This window comes from Asparagus officinalis, chromosome 10 (genome assembly GCF_001876935.1).
Source record: "Asparagus officinalis chromosome 10, Aspof.V1, whole genome shotgun sequence".
In the NCBI taxonomy this organism is placed as follows: Eukaryota; Viridiplantae; Streptophyta; class Magnoliopsida; order Asparagales; family Asparagaceae; genus Asparagus; species Asparagus officinalis.
The window spans coordinates 57,917,956-57,941,119 of record NC_033803.1 but is presented as its reverse complement, the minus strand read 5'-3'; the positions used below and the strand labels follow the sequence as shown (position 1 = coordinate 57,941,119).

Sequence of the window (23,164 nt, the reverse complement as noted above, 5' to 3'; positions counted from 1 at the left end):
CAGAAATATCAATTAAGGGTGATTATTTTCATTGCCAAAATAATCTTGTAGAACTCAGGCAATTTTGCAAAGTCCTGAGAAGCCGAGGGTGAGAATTTCATGATAAAAGTTGCATATCTGACTAATAAGAATGGTTGTCAGAATAAGTTTCCAAGAACCAAAGGTTCAATTGAAGTTCACAAATTTTCTTAGAAGAGGTTGCTCCAATTGAGGATAAAATGAAAGAGAATCGACTAAGGTGGTTTAATCATGTATAACATAAACTTCTTAGCACACCGGTTAGAAAAAATAATAATATTATAGTTAATGCGGCAAATAAATCTGAAAGTAGAGGTAGACTACAAAGAATTTGGTTAGAAGCAATTTAGAAGAATATGATAATGGTTAACTTAATAGATGAGATGGCCTAGAATAGAACAAATTGGTCAGATATTTACATAATATCCGATACTTAAAACCTTGCTATAGGTAGACATAAAAACACATAGTTAGAAGCACTTAAGAAGCATATGATAATAGTTAACTTAACAAAGGAGATGGCCTAGAATAGAATAAAATGGTCAGATATTTCCATAATATCCGATATTTAAAACCTTGTTAGAGGTAGACATAAAAAAGCATAGTTAGAAGCACTTAAGAAGGATATGAAAATGCTTAATGAAGGAGATGACTTAGAAAAGGATTCATGTACTCAACCGTAAACATTTTGGGTAAAGACTTTGTTGTTGTTGTTGTTGTTGCCGTGGTGTTTCGCTTGAAAGGTAATGACCAACCAACAGAGAAAGAGTTCAGGTTTAAAAAGTATTTTAGGCTATACCATGTAAATCAGAGCTCATATTGTGAAGGTTGAATAAAAGTATTTTAGGCAACAGTTCATGACACTTTGGCAGTATATAAATTCATATAGGCAGGAAAAATATTCATTAATGATATGATACAAGTTGGTTTGTTTGATTTGCAGACATGTTTGATGGAAAAAGTTTCCTAAAATAGAGGAGGTTTAGTCACAAATTTGAGTTATCAATGATAGGAAAAACTTTACTACAAGAAGGGAATATTTAATTCAACTTATTAATAGTTAGAAGTATTTGAAACATGTCTGTTCTTCTGCACCATTTGATGATTAATGAAGCATATGTAATTTTAGGGAATGACAACTCCTTGCTTGCCTAACAGCAAGGAGATGAAGTTACCCGGGATAGGGATTCAACATTTACATGCATACTGCTAAGAACTGTTGAAAATCAAGTCTTAAGAGTACTATTAAACTGTGGGCACAGGAATCATTTTGCACGAATTTTACATGATGGAAACTCAACAGAAGAGTGACTAAGTATGTTGCCATGCCACTTTGAATTTAAAATCCAAATTTTCTGTTTCGATCCAATTCATTTTAGGTTACGTAAAGCATTAGTCAAGTTTTCTTTCAATGGTTCCGCCAACCTTAATATTTTCATCAAGTTGGAAGATCAAAATCATATAATGAGCCACATCTCTAATAATGTAAAGGTACAAGAGGATACCCAAAATTCTTTTTTGTTTTTTAATTTGCAGGATGGATTATTTCAAAAACATTATGAAAGAACAATGCCTTCGCTGATTCCCTTCTGACGGCATCAATCCCACACGCATCACATTTTATTTTTAGGTATGTGATAAGGCTTTGATATTCTACATATATGTGTTCTACCTAGGACTATATTTCAAAAGTAGCTAACTTTCCTCTTTTTTTTTCCTTTTGTTCTTCCTTTGTTGTACAAAGGAGTTCCTTTTCCATGCGGAAGTCAGCCAGGCTCGAGCCTCCTTCCTGCCACTTTTATGTATGTTCAATAAATGAAATGACAAAGGCTTAGAAGAGATCTTAGAAAAGTTCCAGACATAACAAAATAAACAATAAGATTCATAGAACTTGACAGAATATATTTCAACTGGAAAAACAAATAAAATGACAGAGTGAGAACGTGTAATGTGAACAGTACCTTTATAGAAGCTGCATCAGTTTCTAGTTATGAAGCTCCGTTGTCGCAATTACTTCCGCCATCATCATAATGTCATCTAGGCTTCTTCCATCAAAATGGCTATAAAACTGTAATTGCCAGATTTTCATTTATGTGATCATCTATTCTGTTGCAACAGATAGTTCAATATATTTGATATTTGATACATAGTTGAAGAAATAACTTTGGACATATTAGAGGTGTTGAAGTATTTCGTTGTGATAGGCAGAACTCACAGAAGATGCGGTGTTTGATAATCAGCCATCACAATTTTTGACATAACATGTAGGTATTATGAAGTTTACCTGAAACTTTGACTTCTGGTCAGTAAACTTATAAGAATACAAAAAAGTTTTCAGCTGTATCCAGCATCGAAGGTGCCTAAGCCCACCTTATGCTGTAGTCACAGTGCAGCAGTCAGCAGACAGGCTCGCAGACAACAGCTATTAACCTAAATGAATATTCATAAAACCATAACAATTCATCACAGGTAAATTCAAATTCAGCAACTTCCTTTATGCCCTCTCAAGTGTTGATACAAGATTTATCCTTTTTGACAAACTTTTCTGTTCTCTAAATGTAGTAGCCTATCCATAAGACTAGTCACTACTTAATTTTCCTTCTCACGAGTACAAATTCCCAGGACAACAAGGAGACAAACTTGGGAATCAAATATACAAGCACACTCTGGATATGCAATTCTTTTGATGCTCTATGAGAAGCTTGTATTTAATTAAACAAATCTTCCTTGCATTAAGAAGGGTGTACGATTTACTTTCCCCGGGTTGTTGAGAATCATATCACCTACCATTTCTGCCGTGCCCAATGCCTGAAATAGGTAATTAAAAAACATCAGATATTTTTTACAAATATTATGCACCATGCCATGGTAATAGCAAGGATTTATCAACCGGGTACAAAATGTAACAAATTAAGAAGTGAAACAAAACACTTCAAAAACTGACTGACTGGCACATAACCTAGACATGAAAGAAAGTTTACAATCAAATACAAACCCATTCAAGAATGCCAAGAAAATGACATGTGAATTAACCTTTTATAACTGTTATCCAGTAACTGACTGTGGAAGAATCGTAACATGAAAAAGCTCGTGATCTAAAAGCATTTTTGAAGTATGTTTAAGCAGTTACGTCTTTCTCCTTAAAGAGGAGGGTGGTCAATATTATCACATCTACAAATATTAGAACAAACTAAAGGAAAGTTAGTGGAAAGCAGGCAGATCCCCAAAAGGAAATGTGGATGTGTGCAATATTTTCCGTATATGTAGGATAAACATAGTGGTCATTGCATCAGAACACGAAATGACAAATGTACACCTTGTATCATGAGAATAATTTAAAATCCAACTCTACCAAGGAAAAGATGTATGTAATCCAGATCTTACCCACAAATTTGAAGAGTGTAATTTTGGGACACCAATAATCCTCAAATGTTTGTTGAAGCATAAGTACTCGTGTTGGACACACAAGATGCATATGCTGGCAACCAACACTTCTTAACCCTTGAACACGTTTTAAACACTTCCTATGTGTGTCCTCAATTATATACTATATTCTTTAATTTAGGACATCTCTTGGTCACTTTTCTGACACATGTTCACATTTCATCTTTACTCAATTTACATGTTTGAGATTTTTTTTTTAATTTTCATTGCTATGTCAAAGATTATGCTTTAGTGGACTTAGCACAAGTGAAATATAAAGATATACATGCACATAGAAGTTGCATAGTCAAGACTTGTTCCTCTTGCAATGATAAAAGTGCAAGGTAGAATTTTAACATTAACATATGTTGCGTGTTATTTTGTTATCAAAAATGTCTGGACTTTCAAATGCAAGAGCACATCTTTTGATGCATGTATATGTGCAGTATCTACTTATTATTTTAGATATTTTAGAAATGCAGTAGTTTTGAATCATCTTGCATTTAAAGGAGTTGAAAAATCGCATGTCCACGGCTCATATCTGTGCCCATACTTTCTATTATCGAATCTCTATTATTGGGCATTATTACTACTCATAATCATGTGAACAATCCATCACTCATGAACATAAGCTCTTTCTAAAGCATCTCTCATCCTCCCAATTACATAATAGAAACTCCTACTTAGACATTAGTAGCAATCAATGTCTTAATTTTTTGTAGAAGAAACTTTCACTCATCAACATCGTCATCATTACTAATTTAATATCCTCCAAGAATTTTTAAATAGGGTCATTCTGATCCTAAAAAGACCACCACAACAGCAGCAGCACAGTCACAAACACATGCAGACACACGCATGCACGCACCAGTTCGCCCACACAAAGAAAACAAGAAGAGAAGAAAACACCCATATAAACACACATCACACCAAATTAATTAAAAGGATCCCAAAAAGAAAAAATGAAAACTACAGAAAAAATAACTAGAATATGGAAAGGAAGGCAAACCTAGAAAGCCAGTTCGCAGGTAACCTACTATTCCAGAGTATAGGAAGGGGACTGAGAACTAAGAAAAGTATTCACAGAAGGAGATCTCATTTCATTTCAAAGAGGGTGAAAAAAACAAAAAAACAAAATAAGAAATAAACTAAGAAAATAAATATGACCAGTAACATGCATAAATATGAATGAAAACAGCTTGCTTGAAAAGAGTGTATAACCTACCAACTTGCATGTTAACGACAAATTTTCAAAACCAATCATTTTGGAACTTTATTTTTAAAAAATTGACCTATTTATCTTTTATTTAACCTTTTCAACCTAGTTTCAGCCAGCTAGCTGAAACTGGGTTAAAAATGCTAAATAAAATGTGAAAACTTCACGGGATTTAGAACCTCGTCAAGTTTAATCCTTAATTAATCAGCGCTAAACAAAAAAGCTTGGCGTAGATGGTGGTCTTTTACCAAACTTTAGGGATTCTGAATCCTGTGAAGTTTACAATAAACAAACTACACAGAATAAGCAATTATGTGTAGTGGGTTTAGTGGTTATAGCATTAGCCTATAAGGCTTGGATGGGAAACACAGGGTTTGAATCTCAAGCTAGTAAATTTTTTCTACTGTTCAAGGAAATAAAATATGTTGGGATGAGATTCGAACACAGGACCACTTGAATGATTGAAGTCTAGCTTTCTTTGAGCTAACCACTTAGCTAACTATTGCAATCATGTCAGCTTTGAACTTGAAATTATATATTGAACTCCCTGTGATTCACAATCCCGTCGAGTTTAGCCTAATTCTAAACTACATGGGATTGAGAATCCCGTGCAGTTTAGTCGTCTGCTAAACTACACAAGATCCTAAATCCCGTAAAGTTTTAGCAACTTATTTCGCATTTTGACCCAGTTTTAACCATTTGGCTGAAACTAGGTCGAAAATGCTACATAAATCTATCGATTTTTGAAAACAAATCTCAAAAGTGGTTGGTTTTGAAAAATTTTCTTGCATGTTAACCAACAAAAACAGACACAAACATGTACCTAATCACAGATTTTACGGAAAAGACAGAGAAAAAGATAGCACCTCCTACTACTCATTGGACCAAACATAAAGTGGCTATCTTAGAATCGGTTTTCTCTGTATTACCAAATTCAGTCCCTTCTCCCATATTGAATTTTGTTAATGCATTTAGACTTATGATTTTATTTTATTAATTAATGTTTTTTTCCTATGGAAAAGATAAATATTTCAATAATCGTAATAGTTAGTTTACATGTCTTCAAATGTATATGTGTATCTCCTCCCCACATGCATACAAATATTACATGCATAATCATTGAGATGGCCCTAGGAAAAAGTACTATGATCCTAATGCAACTTATACATTCATGTCGCACCATTGGAAATAGGATATCCACGTACTTGTACCACAAACCTAAGCATAGTATAAACATGGTTCTGTAGCGCTTCTAGCAGAAAGCCTTACTTGAACTTTAATGCAATGAAAGAAAAACAAAGGTACATGCACTTTACTAGGAAGATGAATAGGAATTCCACTTCTTCTGGTTTCCATATGTATATATGTAATAATCCATTTTTTTAGATGCGAATCAATTCATTCGGAGGCCCACATGATAACAGGATTGAAATAAATAAATAATAAATAAATAAAATAAAAACTCATCCTAGAAAATCCTAACAAACCTACTAATCCCTCTCCACAAATCTCTCACCTAACTTCTCCTTATCTCCCCACTAAACAAATTCCTCCACTAATCTCTCCCTTTAAACCCCCTTCCAAAATTTGTCTCACGGGAAAAGAGAGAGAGCATATTTGTTCACGGGAGAGAGAGAGAGAGAGAGAGAGAGAGAGAGAGAGAGAAAGAAAAAAAAGAAGAGAGAGAGAGAGAGGAAAGCAACAATTAAAGCTTGAAGATGAGAGGGGAATGATCTTTGCTTGAATTTTTGGTTCAACATTAATTGGCAAGCATTTCTTATCCTTCAACCTTTTTATTTTTCATGATCATCTTATTTTTCATAATCGGCAAGCATTCATTTAACTCTTTTATTAACCGCATTAATTTTTCATAATCGGCAAGCATTCCTTTTAACTCTTTTATTGATCGCATTATTTTTTCATAATCGGCAAACATTCATTTCTTCCTTGGTTTGAAATTTCTTGAAATCTTCTTGAGTATCCTCATTTATGTTCTCATTTCGTAGTACTATATCATTCTCTAGTCCTCTAAGAATTTGTTCTCATTATTATTATGCTCTCTGCACTAGTTAAGTATTTCTTGAGGATCAGACCTGAAACTTTTGGAACTCTGGAGCTCCATTTGAATTATAGTGCATTTGTAGACTCTCCCTGACCATTGTTGATGCCAATAAGGATACCTTGAGGCCTGTTACATGATTAAAACCATAGTCTTAAGAATGTAGGCTAGTATGAGGTGTATGTGTTGGGACTAGAACAAAAGTCGGCGATGGATACATCCCTGAACAAGAAGTCTATGTAGTCACTGTAACGCCCCGCCCCGGAATCCCCGAGTCGGTACACTATTAGATCTGATGGACTGGCCTCACAAACTACCACATGTCTTTTCAGCACGTTTTGTCCTCACTCACGCGCTCCCTGGAAAACTTCTCAGGGGGTCACCCATCCTAGAATTTCTCCAGGCCAAGCACGCTTAACTTTGGAGTTTCTAAGAGTTAGGTTCCCGAAAAGAAGATGCATCTTGGTGGTATGAATATACCAATCAAATCTATCAATACTAATCACATCACCCTCTCAAGGGTTGGGGTATTACAGTCACGAGCCCACCACTTCTGTCTTGTGTTTGTTTTGTGTCTTGGTGTTGGTTTGCTACATGTATAAAGGACTTTCCCTTTCATATTTTTTTTATAGGCTGCAAGTCTTGGCAAGTTTGACTTGGCATATGTAGCTTGCCCAATTTGTGCATGGGAAAAGTTATCTTTGACCAGAAGTAGTATGCATTACTTGTGAACCTCGTCAACTTAAGGAACAAATCATGATCTATTTGAACTATCTGAAGGCTCTTAATTCTAGATTATTTCTTCCCATTCTTTTTGTGTATTTAAGATATATATATATTGAAGTAAGTAAAATATGTTTTCTTTTGGGTATTGAGTCTATTTCCCACGATAGTAGCGGTGATTACTGTGGTAGTTAGGTTCATCATTTGGTCATTGTCATCACCCATTATTTTTCTTTCATGGACCACAGTTTTCCAGATTGAAAAAAAAAACTGCAGATAGGTAGTTACTAAGATTCCACAACTTGTTGCGAAATTGATATCGGCTTTCTAGAAGCTTGTAACATGCTCTTAATGCAAGGTACTAATGAGCATAGATAGCTCACCCTAAAAATGTGGACTAGTGTATGCAAAATTCCCTAGGCTTGGAAGGAGTTGAGATATTGTTTAGATATCAGATTTATTTGCAGAATCTTTATTCACATCTATGGTACACTATAAACTAAGAAGTGAGGGAAATCACATTCCCTAAATATGTCTCTGAGAAATTGGTTAAGCAAGGGGTTTGAATGAGTTAAACGTGCATTTACTAGAACCAAGCAGTAGCATTCTAGTGCCTGCTAACACTTTATGCCAGTTCCATAGACGTATTTAACTACTTAGGAGACATATTTATTTTTAAATGCTCTTGACAATCAATGTTTATGCAGACTAATAGGAATGAGATATGTAATGATTTAGGCTGCTGAACAAACTAGAGGTGGAATCGGAAATTGAGGGTCTTTGACTACAAGTGGAAGTACTGATCAATTTACTTGATCATTTATGTAAATTTCTATATTACGGAATATTGTACCATCAAGTGCCTAAATAGGCAAGACTGGTCTAGTATTGATAATGGAGATCACCGGAAATGTCATGATTAGATTAAAAACCCGGTTTATACATATAGTAATTATGGACAGTCCAAGTAGAACTTGGGCATTCTTTTTTTTCCCATGTTTCTTTCTCCCTTATGATTTATCTCTTTTTCTGCATTGACCATTCACATGAGGCATGTTTGATTTTTATGTCACTCATGTTTGAGGAATCAACCCTAATGCTCTGAGTATTTCTTAGTGGGTGTGTATTGTGTTTGACATGCATGACTTTATAGAAATTTGTTGTTTGATCACCTAGTTGTCATTCAATAGGAAAGACTGTGCATGAAGACGACTCATGTTAAAAATGTGATTTACAAGCGTGCTTTCATAACATGGCTATGCCCTCAATATCGATATCCCGATATGAGGTTTTTCCTTGGCTATTACTATTATAGCATCAACTAGACTGTGCACCCATCTTGATTGGACATGTTCTGGGTCACGGTTATTTTTCATAGTTTTACGAAAGTCGTTCCACGATAACTCTATAGTTAGTGCATAACATTTCATGCACAACCATTTAAATTAAACCAACAAATATGAGGTTTATAAAGGGGAATTGAACGGTTCTTTGTTTTTTCTTAGTAGGACCGAGCGTACCTTGAGGAATCAGATCCAGCGGCAGTGATCACCTTCTATCCTATCATTCTCTCAGCTGTAATGTATTTAGAACTTTTTCCTATAATTACATGTGGTTCTCCAGACTATGATGTATTTTCCTCTTTCCTAATTGGATAGTTGTGTACATATAAGAGAACTCCGTCTTTGTTTAGAGATTTCTTTATCTATCTATTTTTTTGTTATCTCAGTTACATGTTCTATGTAGTAGTTCTTTTGGGCAATATATCTATGTACAAGATGATCCAGAGACGTGAATCAGTGTTTTCAATGCGCGAGGCGCAATGTGGGGCGTAAAGTCAGTTTACGCGCACATGCGTAAGGCGCAATGCGAGGCGCGCGTCCGAGTGAAGCGAGACGCAGTCCGTACCACAAAAATTTTGAGATATACAAAATGAATGAAAAATATATATATTTGTGAATTTCACATAAAATTGTCAATGACTCGAAATATATAAAATATACACTACCAGATCACAAGATAAAGTTTTAATCATTGAAGCAAATCAAGTTGTCCAATAACAAAAAAAAACAAAGCAACTAGAACACTTAAGGAGTTCACTAACATTAAAGCAAAGCAAGCAATCTAATTAAACAAAGCAAATAAGTAGCAAAATAATAGCCTAATGACTCAAATGACTAATCGTCCTCATTAACATCATCATCATCCTCTTCTAAGGGTATATCCTCCTCTTCAGTCTCCTCCTCATCATTAAACTCCTCTTCATCTTCCGACTCAGAAACTGGCTCCCTCCTCGACGATGAACCAATACCACTCAAAGATCCTCGAAACCTACTAGTCGATCTTAGATACATAGCATCATCTTCTTCAGCTCCCATCGCATCTCCTACGACACCATATGTAAGGTTATCCTCGCCCTCCACCAGGTCATTCTCTGCATTTTCACCTTCACCAAACTGCCCTAACAACCACTCATTGCTTTCATCTATATCAGCCAGCTTAATCGGATCAATAGTATCTCTGCAGTCATATCTCTCCTTCAAAGCTTGGTTGTACTTGCAGTAAACTAGATCTTGCAACCTTTTATGATCCAATTTATTCTTCTTGGTGTGTATCTGTAATTTATAATTTTATACAAATCAATCAAATCAATATTCATATCTCTAAGGGAATAAAATATATTTTGTTGAATAAAATAAAACTAATCATACTTGCTCAAAAATACTCCAATTTCTTTCACAGCCAGAGGAGCTACAAGTAAGGCTGAGGACTCTAACAGCAAGCTTCTGCAACTCTGGTGCTGATGCACCATAAGACTCCCACCAATCAGCTGCCAATTTAAATAGACTGTGATTAGTAGTGTATTACTTATAAGAAATCTAGTCAATTAAGGGTTTATATTATGCATATTTACCTGGAGACTTCTTCTTTCTGTTTCTCTTAGCTATCTCCATACCAAAAAGACCTCCAGCATACCTGTATATATCTAACTGTCTATCAACCTTGTCTTGGTCTTGTGTGGGCACCATCTTCTCAATGACTTGATAAAGACCTCTCATAACTTCGTCATCCCCTTGGATGTTTGGATGGTCATTGAAAAATGCAGGATTGAGGTAATATCCTGCAGCATGTAAAGGCCGATGAAGTTGATCCTGCCACCTCTTATCAATAATATCAAATACCTCAGAATATTTTGTTGAATCATCACTAAAGGCTTTAGCAATAACCTCCTTAGCTCTATCCATAGCCTCATAATTATATCTCATAGCAGGCTTCTTATCACCATCAATAAGTTTCAGAACACCAAATAGAGGAGCCGTCAGCTTGAGAATACGAACAATGTTGTTCCAGAAAGATAGTATATGAACTATCCTTTCAGCTGATTCGCCCTTTGAATCTCTTGCTACTTACTTTGTCTCCATGTCTCCAAATTAAATATCTTTCTGAGGTTATTTTTCTGTCGATGGATGATTGACAAAGTCATAAATGATGTGGCAAATTGTGTCACCACTGGTCTAAGAAGCTCTCTGCCATTAGTTTGACCTCTCATCAGCTTCAAAACCCACGCATGTGAGTAGATGAATACAGTCAACTCCATAGCTCGACTCAATGTTAACTTCACAGATGGTAGTTTACCAATATCCTTGAGCATGAGATTAATACAATGAGCAGCACAAGGAGTACAATATAAATGAGGATACTCTTTTTCCTATTCCGCTCCTATAAATAAAAGAATAAAAAAAAGATCAATATCTGAGCATCCTAACATAGCATTAGCAAAGGATTCATAACCAAAATAAAATTAATTGCTTAAAATTTACCTGCATATTTGAGACTAGAATGGTTATCCGTGACGATCTGAACCACATTCTGAGGTCCTATGAGCTTAATCTGCTCGCTAAGTATCTCAAACATTCTATCACCCGTCTTGATCTCATCAGAAGCATCAATAGAGGAAAGAAACATCGTACCATGAGGAGAGTTCACAAGAAAGTTGATCAATGTCCTCCCTTTTCTGTCACTCCAACCATCTAACATGAAAGAACAACCTTTTGTAGCTCACACCTCTTTATGAGGTTGTATCAGATCATCGATGTATTTTTTTCTCCTTCCTAAGCAAAGGTTCTCTCAAATGGTGTAATGTCGGAGGAGACAAGTTAGGCCCAAAAGCCCCTACAGACTTTAACATGATTTTAAAAAATCTAAGACGAGCGGCATTAAAGGGAATGCCAGCTTGATACCACCACCGAGCTATGTCTTGATACACTTTAGCCACTGCATCTTTATTGAGGCTTTCTTCAATACACGATTGCCTCAACTTGTACCTTCTTTCATCCTTGGCGACCTCTAGAGCGAGATCGAATGTAAGAAATGCATCCATCGGCCCCTTCCTCTTTGGGCCTATAGAAGATCCCACACTGTGCAAGCCAACACTCCCTCTTCCTCTTGCCGTTACCGAAGATGACCTAGAAACTGTCGGGCCTTTTCCTCTATCTCTACGTTCTAGTACTTGTTCATCTTATTCCTCCTCATCATCAATTTCCACATGTTCCCATCTCCAAGTTCAGGGAGATATTCATCAATAGCTTGTTGTCTTTTAGCTATCTTTTGCCTTTCTTCATAATCTTTAAGCTCTTCAACCACATCGGGAGGGACTTTTTGACAAAGACTCACATTTTTGCGTTTCCTATCCGTCCTGATTAGATGTTCTTTTTGTCGAGATATGCCGCCATTTGTGATTTTGTTATAAAATATGCACTTATGTTTATTGGCATTTCCTTCGTCAACCAATGAAATATATTTCCATGTAGGATCTTGTCTTCTTTCACTACCCGCTGATGAAGACATATCTACATCAAAACAATGAAAATAGATTTAGTGAATTAAAGTATTAAATATGTACGTTAATTTTCATTCAAGCTTGCATATTATTCAAATTTTCATACTAATATATTGCATCACTAACAATTATTTTGCTAAATTTTATTTTCCTCTTTACAGGTTACAAATGACGAATCAAGTTTCAAATTTCAACTTTCAAGTCAACTAGTAGCACTACACCTAGCTCAAATAGCAAGAATCAGTACTCGCAATCTCGCACAGGAAATCAAATTGTAGCACATTTTTAACAATTATGACTGATATGTATTAATAAGAACGATGTTGTTGCAATTTCATAATTTCATGACTGCGCATTTCAACCGAACTTTAATCAATCAATCAAGTGATCAACCTCATCTTAAGACTCTTAACAGTCAACAGAACTTTAATAGTTACCTAATATTAATTAGCCTATTATTAATCATTAGCCTATTATTAATCAATTAGCCTATTATTAATCAAGTGATCAACATCAATTAATCATTAGCCTATTATTAATCAAAATAGTCCACAAACCAAACTTTAATAATTACCTATTATCAATTAAAAATCAGTTTACTGTAGCAGGTAACAAGAGTCCACAAACCAAACTTTAATAATTACCTATTATCAATTAAAAATCAGTTTACTGTAGCAGGTAACAAGCAAATAAAAAAAGAGTGACAAACATTCACGTGAGAAGAAGAAAAAAGAAAAAAACTGTAGCAGCCAGAAAAGAAAAAAAAAGTGAACCGAAGATAAAGGAGAACGGAAGACCCAAGTCAAAAAAAAGAAGAAAAGGAAGACCAAGTCACCGAAGAAAAGAAAAGGAAAAAAAAGGAAAAAATTACTTGCTGCAGTCTCCTTCTCACTGCCAGCTGCTCGTCGGTAGCTTCTCGTCGCTCTCAGGAAGTCGGCGAACTGGAATCGAAAGGGAGAGACCGAACACGAAGTTGAAAGGGAGAGACAGAACACGAAAACGAAGACCCGAGGAAATGTCGGAGAAGCCAATCACGCTGAAAAACGAACCACGAGCCCAAATTTTTTGTTGTAACAGGTTAGATCTGTTTTGGCCTTTTTGGGTTTAAGCTTGAGTCGGGTTTCTACCCGATAGCCCGCATTTTCTTAAGCCAATCGTGCTGAAAACGGAGTTGATCGCCTTCCCTGCACAAGCGAAGCGCTCTCGGGCGCTCTGGGGCGCGCGCTTGGCGTAAGTGTAGCGCCCCGCACCTCATGCGGGGCGCTATTTCACTGCGCCGCAGCGCCTTGCGCCCGAGGCGAGCGCCCAAGAGCACCTTTAAAAACACTGGCGTGAATGTGACCGTATGGTTGCATTGTCGGCCGAGTCACATCCCAAGTTATTACGTTTTGAAACCGGGGCGTGACAATATACCAGCATTCATCGACAGGTGCTTTGTGAACAAAACTAAACTCAGTGGTATGGTTATATGACCAGTCAACAAAGAAAAAAATATTTGAAGTTAACTATGCACATTCTAAGTTTGTTCTTTCTGTATGTGAATACTAAAATTATCACGTTAAAGATGTGAGTTCTAAACCAATTAAAAAAAAGAAGTACCAATTGTATTGTCAGCTGATTCACAATATCAGTGGAAACATCAAAATAGAAGTGCATCATCTAAAATCCATAATGTTCTATATAATTTGAAGGTTACCATGCAAAGTCCACTTCCTTCATGTCCAGCAGCAAGTAAAACTTTTGGTAATCCTGGGACAGGCGCAATGACAGGCTTACCATCTGGCACTGAAATTAGTGCATATATTTCTTTCATTAGTGAGACAATTATTTTCAGGAAAGGTTGTCAAAGTTTGCTGGCTAATAGAATTGGAGAACATAAAATATTTCAGACTGGTAAAGAGAGCTTAAGGCTTACTGTAAGGTCGGTGGCCTATCCTTATCTGATTTATGTTACGAGATAAAGCTCTTATAGCAGGAAAGAACTCTCCAGCACGATCCAGTATACACCTGATAATAGACTCATCTACTTCTCTATTGAATCCAACGAACTGCCGGCTGCTTCCTGAAAATGCATTCATGTTAATTGTAAAGAGATCTTTTTTCATAAGGGCGAACTCGAGATTTCTGCTAAATCTAGTCAACTGCTTGTTTTTGCACTCAGTGCACTATTAAACATAAATGAGCCATTTGCACAAAGCTTAAAACATAAATGACTGGAAATTGGTAACTGATGCTATCATCCAATATGTTATTGTCAATACTCAATAGCATCATGACCAAATAGTTTGAAACAAATGAATGAACTTAATGAATATGTTGAAACCATAAATTACGGAAACAACTTTCTTGCCACTAGAAAACCTATTCAATTGATGGAAGCAGACTGCTGGTCTGTTTTGCTCAGAATATGTATGCAAAGATCCTCCAATAATTTATTTTAAATATTGCACTGTTATAAATAGGGGTAAATAGCCCCGCAATAGCGACGCTAATAGCGTTAGCGGTTCCTTCCCGCGACGCTATCGCCCGCTACGATATCGCGCAATAACGGTGACATATTGCGGAATGTCTGTTCGCAAAAACGGCCAATAGTGTGTCATAATAGTAAATAGTGAGCGATTGTATTCGAAATTTGCTTTTTGACTGTTATTTAAAAGCGGTTTAAGGCTTTTTTTTTTTAAATTAAACTCAACCATTGATCATTGCATTTCATCTTCTCCTGTGATTTTCAGCATACTCCTGCCACCTCTCATAGCCTCTGACACCTACCTTGATACTTCCTCTCACCTCCTTCACCGTGAGCTCCTCTTAGGGCAGTCATGTCACTGCTAAACTCCTCTTCTCGAAAACGATAACTTTTTAATTCCTCCGGTCATCTTCGGTATTACGTGATGGTTACATGTCTATTTCATGTTTAGGATCTTTTTAAATCATCCAATATGTACTTTTAGATTTCTTAGATTTTTCTTTAATTTTTTTTTTTTAGTATTTATACATATTTAAATTAGACCGCTATTTGACTTTACGTTTTTTACCGCTATTTTGCCGCAATAGCCCGAAATAGCCTTAGTGATGTCTCACCGCTACGCGACGCTATCCGTTATAGATAACCTTGAAATATTGTAGAACATGAGTCTGAACCATGGCGCGATAGAAAGGTTGTTTGCTCGTGACCTGGAGGTGTTCGGGTCTCAGAAACAGTCTCTCTGCATGTGCATGCGAAGGTTAGGCTACGTACATCTAACCTCACCTAGAGCCCACAATAGTGTGAGCCTTGTGCACCGGGGTGCCCTTTATTGTAGACCATGAGTCGTCACTAGGTCTAATGTGTGTGTTGTTTACTAAGTATTCTATATTAGTTGATGAGAATAGAAATCATGTGATTCTCAAATACAACTGTAGAGAGCTTCGGGATGTAAACGACTCAAAAATAATGAGAAAAATTGACCCGCACGATGCCGCAGCATTTGCATGAAAAATGGAAAAAATCCGTTACGCATTTAGATTGTAAATACATTGTATATCTAATCACATAAAAAAACTATAGCAAAAACAACAAAATATAGCAATTAACGACATGTATCAAACAATTGAAATACAATGTGAGTTAAAAATACTCCGGTTGAGAATTTTGTGTCTAGGAGTGATTTTAGAAGTGGATGGGTTCAAAAGTAAATTGAGTCGAGATCTCTAGGCTCTAGAGAAAAAACCATTTTGGAGGTAGATGATTCTAAATAAAATAGGGACAAAACTTAAGTTTTATAGGTGAAAAATCCATCTCCAATACTACAACGTTAGCATGAGGGAAAACCTAAAGAAATGGTTAATTATTGGTTCAAAATATACATCACATTCATAACAACTTAGAGAAAAGTAGAGAAAGGTACAGCATAATCAAAAGGCATTGGATCTAAGAGTGTTTTTTTAAGTGGATGGGTTTTTAAAATAAATAAAGGTAAATTTTTTGGTTTATAGGCAAAATACCACTTTTTAGATTGGATGACGCGACATTAACGTGATAAAAAGAAAAAAAATAGAAAACTGATTAACAATGACTTTGAAAATATAATGTATACCTAAATACTTAGTAAGCAGGTTTTAAAAATATGGAGTAAAACGTTATTTGAAGTATTCAGGTCTCACAGTGATTTTGGATCAGGCAGATTTAAAAATAAATAGGGAGGGGTTGGGAGTTAGGGTTTACAATAGAAAAAAGGTGAATTTAAAACAGTGTAAATTTTGGGTTTATAGGCAAAAGTAAGTGTGCATTTGGTCTGGATAAGGCTCGGATATGATACTTATCATATCCGTATCCGCTTACCCATCAGATATGGATACGGATACGAATACACCTCTGTAAGAAAAATTCCAATGTTAAAAATAACGAAAATGGGTTATGTAACACTTCGCCTCCTATTAAGGGCAAGGTTTTAAATATCGGATGTCGGGTTCATGTCGGATGGCTGAAATCCATATCGGATAACGAAAATCGGGGATATATCGGGGGACATTGACTAAATATCGGATTGCCATATCGGGTAGTGTGCATATGTATAATATCATATCCTAAATATAATCTAAACATTCATAAATTCAATATAAGCATACTTTATAAATTCTATAGACTAAACATATAAAAAAGTAAATAATATATGGATTTGGGTTCATAAATTCTTTCTATCGGGTTCATAAGGAACCCTTAAACATGAGAACGGGTCAAACGGGTTTGGGTATTTATCACTAAATCCAAACCCGATAACAAAAAACAGATCTTAAAAAAAGTACTATATCGGTCGATTTTTCAAAGCTAAATAATAGGACGGTATGCCCGATATGACCCTGATATTTCCGATTTGGCCTTGAAAACCGATATACGAGTTAAAAACGTCCATATCGTGTCGGTCAAGCCCTCAAACCGATATGTCGGCCGACATGTCGGATATGTCGGTCGATATTTAAAACATTGATTAAGGGGTAAGGAAAAAAAGCAAAAAAAACGTAACGAATAACGTAGGTTATATTGTTTGTTAATTATTTAAATATTTTATAAATACTAACTAATATTACAGCATACGCTAGGCAGACTAGGCATTTAAGCCAGCGCCTAGACGCGTAGGCAACACCTAGGCGTTTCGGTACTTTTGAAATTATTTAATTATAATAATTGATAAAAAATATGTATTAAATTCATATAAATTTGTAAAAAAGAAAAAAACATAGCAATCTTAGATCCATAATAAATCATGCATACTTTAATAATAAATAACCAAAATAATAACTAATAAGATTATAAAAAACATTGGGAAGCCTAGGTGGGCAGTCGAAGTACCGCTCAAATGCTAGGAGCTTGTTAGGCGGCCTAGGTACAACCTAAGCGTACGCCTAGGCGGACTAGGATGATGCTTTTTAAAACAACGATACTAACAATTCATAATAACTTTAATACTTAGAATCATCAAACTTTTTAAACATAACACCACAATTATCAAATATAAAAATATAGTATCACAATTTCTTAACAAAAGTTAGTTATACATGACTAACAACCATTCAAAAAGCATCATCAAATGATCAAATACGTTAACATTAACAAGTTTAAGGCAATAAAAACAAGTCTAAACACTTCCACCTCTCGAGTTCTTAGCATCACAAAAATATTCTAACTCCTGATCAAGTTCACTACATCAACTAAACTAAACATAATTATGCAACAATAAGAAATTTTGCATATACAGAGTGTGCAAACTTAATTTCACAAACCCAAGTGTTAACTAAAAACTAAAAACTAAAACCTAATCAAAACTAAGTAATTACTAAAAATAATTATCTAACCAACACAATGAACCCACTAATTAAGCTCGGTACTATAATTCTGTGACAGATGTTAAAAAATTATGTTGAAAGTAAAGTAATGGCGCAACAAGTTTGACATGATTTATGGTAAATTGGCAATATCAAAGGTCAAAATTTGGAAGGTAATTTTAGAATCACTATTTATATAAAGGATATAAACTGAGTTGCCCGATACTTAACTGAAAAATAAAAAATTACCTCACCGGAGTCACATAATCCGCCGATAGCCGGAGGAGTTTCAAAGGAGGCAAAGAGTTAGGGTTGGGGGTTGGAGAAGGCAATGAGATCGCATATTCGCAGGAAGAGTCGTGTAGCGGTGATGCATCGCTAAGGCTATTTGGGGCTATTTTGATAAAATAGCGGTGAAAAACGTAAAGTCAAATAACGACCTAATTTAGATATGTATAAATATTAAAAAATTAAGAAAATCTAAAAGTGCATTTGATGATTTAAAGAGATTCTAAACGTGAAATAAAAATGTAACCGTCCCATAATACCAAAGATAACTGGAGAAGTCAAAGAGTCGTCATCTTCGAGAAGATGAGCTAAGCGATGAGAGGACTGCACTAGAGGAGCTCACGACGAGAGGAGGTGAGAGCAAGTGCTAAGGGAGGTGTTAGAGAGAGGTGTCAGAGGCTATGGGAGGCGGCGGGAGTATGCCTGAAAGCGGGGGAGGTAGTGAGATATAGTTGTTGCTAGTTGGGTTTAACTTTAAAAAAAATAAATCTCAAACCGTTTTTAAATAGCAATAAAAAAGCGGATTTTTTAAATAGCAACTAACTGCTGTGGTGCGCTATTGACCGCTTTTGCAAGCGAAAAACGCATATTCCGCAATATGTCATTGTTATTGGGTGATAGCATAGCGTAGCAGGAAGGGACTGCTAACGCTATTAGCGCCGCTATTGCGGAGCTATTTACCGTTATTTATAACAGTGGATTTAAATGATTTGGACGGTGGAATGTGTCCTAATTAAAGATACAATTTAACCTAAAACACTCATGTTAACTGGTTATATAATATAACGCACATTTAGCACAATATAGCGTGTTTTTTTAGGTTAAACAGTTTCATGTGATACAAAAGAGTTCATTAATATGTTTATTATATCTGAAAAACTAAGATTAGACATCTGGATCATCAAAATTAACCTCAAATATATTAATCTACAGGTTAAAACTATTGCAGCAGTATGACCAATATGTTATCGGATATTTCAGATACGGATCCGGATATATCTGTAACCATATCCTATCAGTTACAGATTTGAGTAACCATATCTATATCTTAACAGATATGGTTACGGATATTTTCTCGGATATGGATACCATTTAGTACCTCTAGGCAAAAATTTATATTATGCCTCATTTCACTATTATATTATCCTATTACAGTTCATGAAATCATTTGGTCTTAAAGAGTTGTTTTAAAAATTGGCGGTCGTAAAGAGTGGTTTTATAAGTTGGAAGCATATGCAAAATGCCCTCTATTGAGATGTGCCTAGCTCCCTACATAACCGTACCCCTAGGTCTTTAAAAAGGATATTTATAGACTTAATATCATAAAACCCCCTTACTTGGGACAATTGTCGAATAACCCCCTTAACTTTGAAAATATCCAAAAAATCCTACTTTAAGTATAGGGGTACCAGAAAATCCCCTTTATCAAGCAAAGGACTTTGAGATTTTATTAGGGGATTTTCTAATAAAATATCAAAGTTAAAGTGGGGTTTCTAATAAAATCTCAAAGTTAAAAGGGATTTTCTGATAAAATATGAATGTTAAATGGGGTTTTCTAATAAGCTCTATGCTTAAAGAGGGGCTTTTCTAATAAGCTCTATACTAGAGAAGGAGTTTTCTAATAATCCCTATGTTTTTGTTGGGGGTGTGGGTGGGGTGTGGGTGGGGTGGGCGTGGGGTGGGGGGTCTAATAAGCTCTATACTTAAGAGTGGGGGTTCTGAAATTTTTTAGGCCAAAGGGGGTTATCCGATAATTGTCCAAAGTTAAGGGGGTTTTCTGATATTTAGTCAATTTTATTTTTCTTTATTATGCAAAAATAAAAAAATTGCGGTAGGCAAGAGTCGAACCTCATATCTACACCGTGATACTTGAAAGCCCCAACGAATTAAGCTATTTGACTTTTGAATAAATTTGGCAAAAGAACTTACTAAATTAAAGAAAAATTACTGTAGCTTAAAAACACAATCTACAATGGTAAACCCAATAGTTTTTTTGTGTGTGACAGGAATGTATGAGATGCAGTTTAACAGAACCATGTAAAGAAACAAAGGTATAATCAAAAGTGAAGGCCAAGAAGTACCCAGAAATGATTACCCAGAAATAATCTTTTCCACTAATAGCATCATTCTGAAGTCTGAGGATATTATGCAAAGAATCAAAGCAGGCGAAGTTCTTCTAAAGTATCTATGTAATGGTACAAAATTAGTGAAATTTTAAGAAACTTCCTAATATTTTATACGACCAGTGTGCATTGGTTAATCAAGAAATGTCCTGTTCAAAAAAATGACCATATAAGAAAAAAGAATGTTAATACTCTAACAGTGCTGTTAATACTCTAACAGTACCCCACATGTTGAGCCCCTTTTTTAAGGGACAAAACCTTGACTACTGCAGCGCTATCATTTTTTAAAATTCGTTTAAATTCATGATCGGTGGGAATTGAACCTATGTTTTCTCTGATACTATGTAAAAGGATCCTGCCACTACACTCAATAAATCATCTTACAATTCACTCTGGCAGAAAATAGATTCATTGTCCATATGAGGTCACCCCACAGGCTACAACCATTGCATCAATTTCACAACCTCAATAGACATAGAACAGAATGCATACTACCAATGCTCAGTATTTTACAACTTGGATGGCTCACTATTTATACAAACAGATATGAAGGCTGGTTTTCCATCCCTCTTGAAACAAGATATATCTGGAAATCAATAACATTTCATTAATGCATGCAACATTTAAAATTCTTCTAAGAAATGATTCCGTATGTATCAATAGCCAATTTAACGTAAAAGTCAGTTATGCATTTTGTTGTGCCCATCTAATGGCGTTACCAGCATCTTCAATCTAATGTTAAATGCTTTTATCGAAAGTAAAAATTAATAATTTTAGATTGAATACAATTGGGTGGATTATCAACTTGAATGACTTCCCTTTATCAATTTGCAGCAATTATTTGGATGTTAAAGTACTCTTTGAGATAATTTCATCTCAAAATTTATACTCACACTGCCAACCACCATATTTAAATTGTGCATGTGTGCAACGTTGGAGAAGGTTAAACAATAAAGGAAAATCCAAGAATAGGGGAATAATATCCATAAAGAGAAGCCAAGGGTTGAAATATATTGACATCAGAAAGATAGCAAACTTCATGGTGGTCACACATTAATACATTCTCATTGCTCTTTAAGCGTATCGTCGACATGAAGATGGAAAATTTTACCTAGAACAAGATTCCCGACCATATCCATTGTGGCAGTCATTGATATAGACAACAAGTCGTCATCAACATCGGAAGGTGATTTAGCAGCTTTATGGCCAAGGTATCCAACCTCCATCAGGCCATGGTTCAGATGAATTCTGTTGAAATTCTCCAGCACCAGAAGATGGCCCTATCAATGCAGAGAGAGAATGAAATAAAAACTTAAGACTATGCAAAATTGTTTGGAGGGAAAAACTTCATTCGATATAAAAACATAACAAATTAGTGATGACATCAAAAATTCATTTATTCAATTTTGATACCACGGAAAACTTGACACTGAAATATGAAAACTCTATGCAGAAAGCAAAACTACTCAGCTAGAAAGATGTATGCGAGTCAAAAGAAACAACCAATATCACTGGTATTAATGATGTTATTGATAGCATGGACATGATCATATAAATAAAATCATCTCCAAATTGTCGCAAAATAATTTTTATCGACCCCTTTTAAACAACACAATTGAACCAAGTAAACAGTATGGTTGAACTATAGCAATTTTCTTATAATAAAACTGTTTAGCAGGATCATCACTGTGAACAAGGTTTATGTTTCCAAATTCTCACAGAAGAATTTTCATAACCCTTAACCTGAACCAAGGAATCAACAAAATAGACTGGTAGACCTTTCGGATTTCTTGTAATTATCGCGGATTATAGTTGATACTTAATCATTCTAACAGAAAGCATACAATCTTTTGACTATTACATAGTCCTTCACAACATCTTGCCAAGAAATGAAGGGATTGGCATTTGGAACAGTGCAGTTTCTCACCAATAACAGAGAAGCTTGCAGTTCCCCGACTATAACAATTAAAATGAGGTACAAATAAATAAAATGCCTGAAAAAGTTCAATCAATTACAAGGAATGATAATTTGTGATGTGGAATTTTTATTCCTTCATTTCAACTTCTCAGATCTCAGATACATGAGTGCAAAGTTAGGAACGGAAAAACCAAATGGGGCCTAAGCATAAAGCACAACTCAGTTACAAAAGGGAGTTGAGGGGACAGGTTAATGCAACATGACACACAAGGACAAATGAGCTGGGTTCTACATGGAATCATGCTACTGTATCTACCCAGCTTATTTTGCATGAGACTCCGCAGGCAACTAGCAATAAAGTGTGTCCGCTCAGCTTATTTTGCATGAAACTCGGCAGGCAACTAGCATTAAAACAAGGTGGGAGAAAGTCAATAGAATATGATTATCTACCTTTTGTAAATGTTATTACGCGTCTGACGTTTTTGATTTAATTGTTATAATCAATACCAGGACATAAACTGGGACGGATAAAACCTGAAACCAAAAACGATTTTGATTGTCACTCAAAAAAGCTGAACAGTAGAAAATCTGGGTGTGACTAAAGATTCGCATCTTGGTAATTGCTGAAAAAGGTTGAACAAATGGTTCTAGGTGTTCACCTGGTGGGGTTTATTTTCTTCCATGTTTACATTATTTCAAGGCATGTGCAGGTGGCGGGTCATTGATGGGTGGGTGGGTGGGGGTTGCTGTCGGA

At 35.5% G+C, this 23,164-nt stretch overlaps 2 protein-coding genes across 3 annotated transcripts in view; both read right to left on the bottom strand.

Moving 5' to 3' along the window:
• LOC109825673 (D-amino acid dehydrogenase) overlaps positions 2,444-23,164 on the bottom strand; it is a 47,999-nt gene continuing 27,278 nt past the window's right edge. For both annotated transcript variants that reach the window (XM_020392541.1, XM_020392540.1), the window contains exons 6-9: positions 21,604-21,772; positions 14,195-14,341; positions 13,976-14,064; positions 2,444-2,826 (exon numbers count right to left, since the gene is read on the bottom strand). In XM_020392541.1, coding sequence (XP_020248130.1) covers positions 2,731-2,826; positions 13,976-14,064; positions 14,195-14,341; positions 21,604-21,772 — 501 coding nt within the window. In that variant the 3' untranslated portion in view covers positions 2,444-2,730. The remainder of the gene's footprint in view (positions 2,827-13,975; positions 14,065-14,194; positions 14,342-21,603; positions 21,773-23,164) is intronic.
• LOC109825674 lies at positions 9,499-12,279 on the bottom strand. The gene is made up of 3 exons (XM_020392542.1): positions 10,354-12,279; positions 10,151-10,269; positions 9,499-10,054 (listed from the first exon to the last, which is right to left on the bottom strand). Exons 1-3 carry the CDS (start codon positions 10,703-10,705, stop codon positions 9,617-9,619), a joined length of 909 nt encoding a protein of 302 aa, XP_020248131.1. The 5' UTR covers positions 10,706-12,279; the 3' UTR covers positions 9,499-9,616.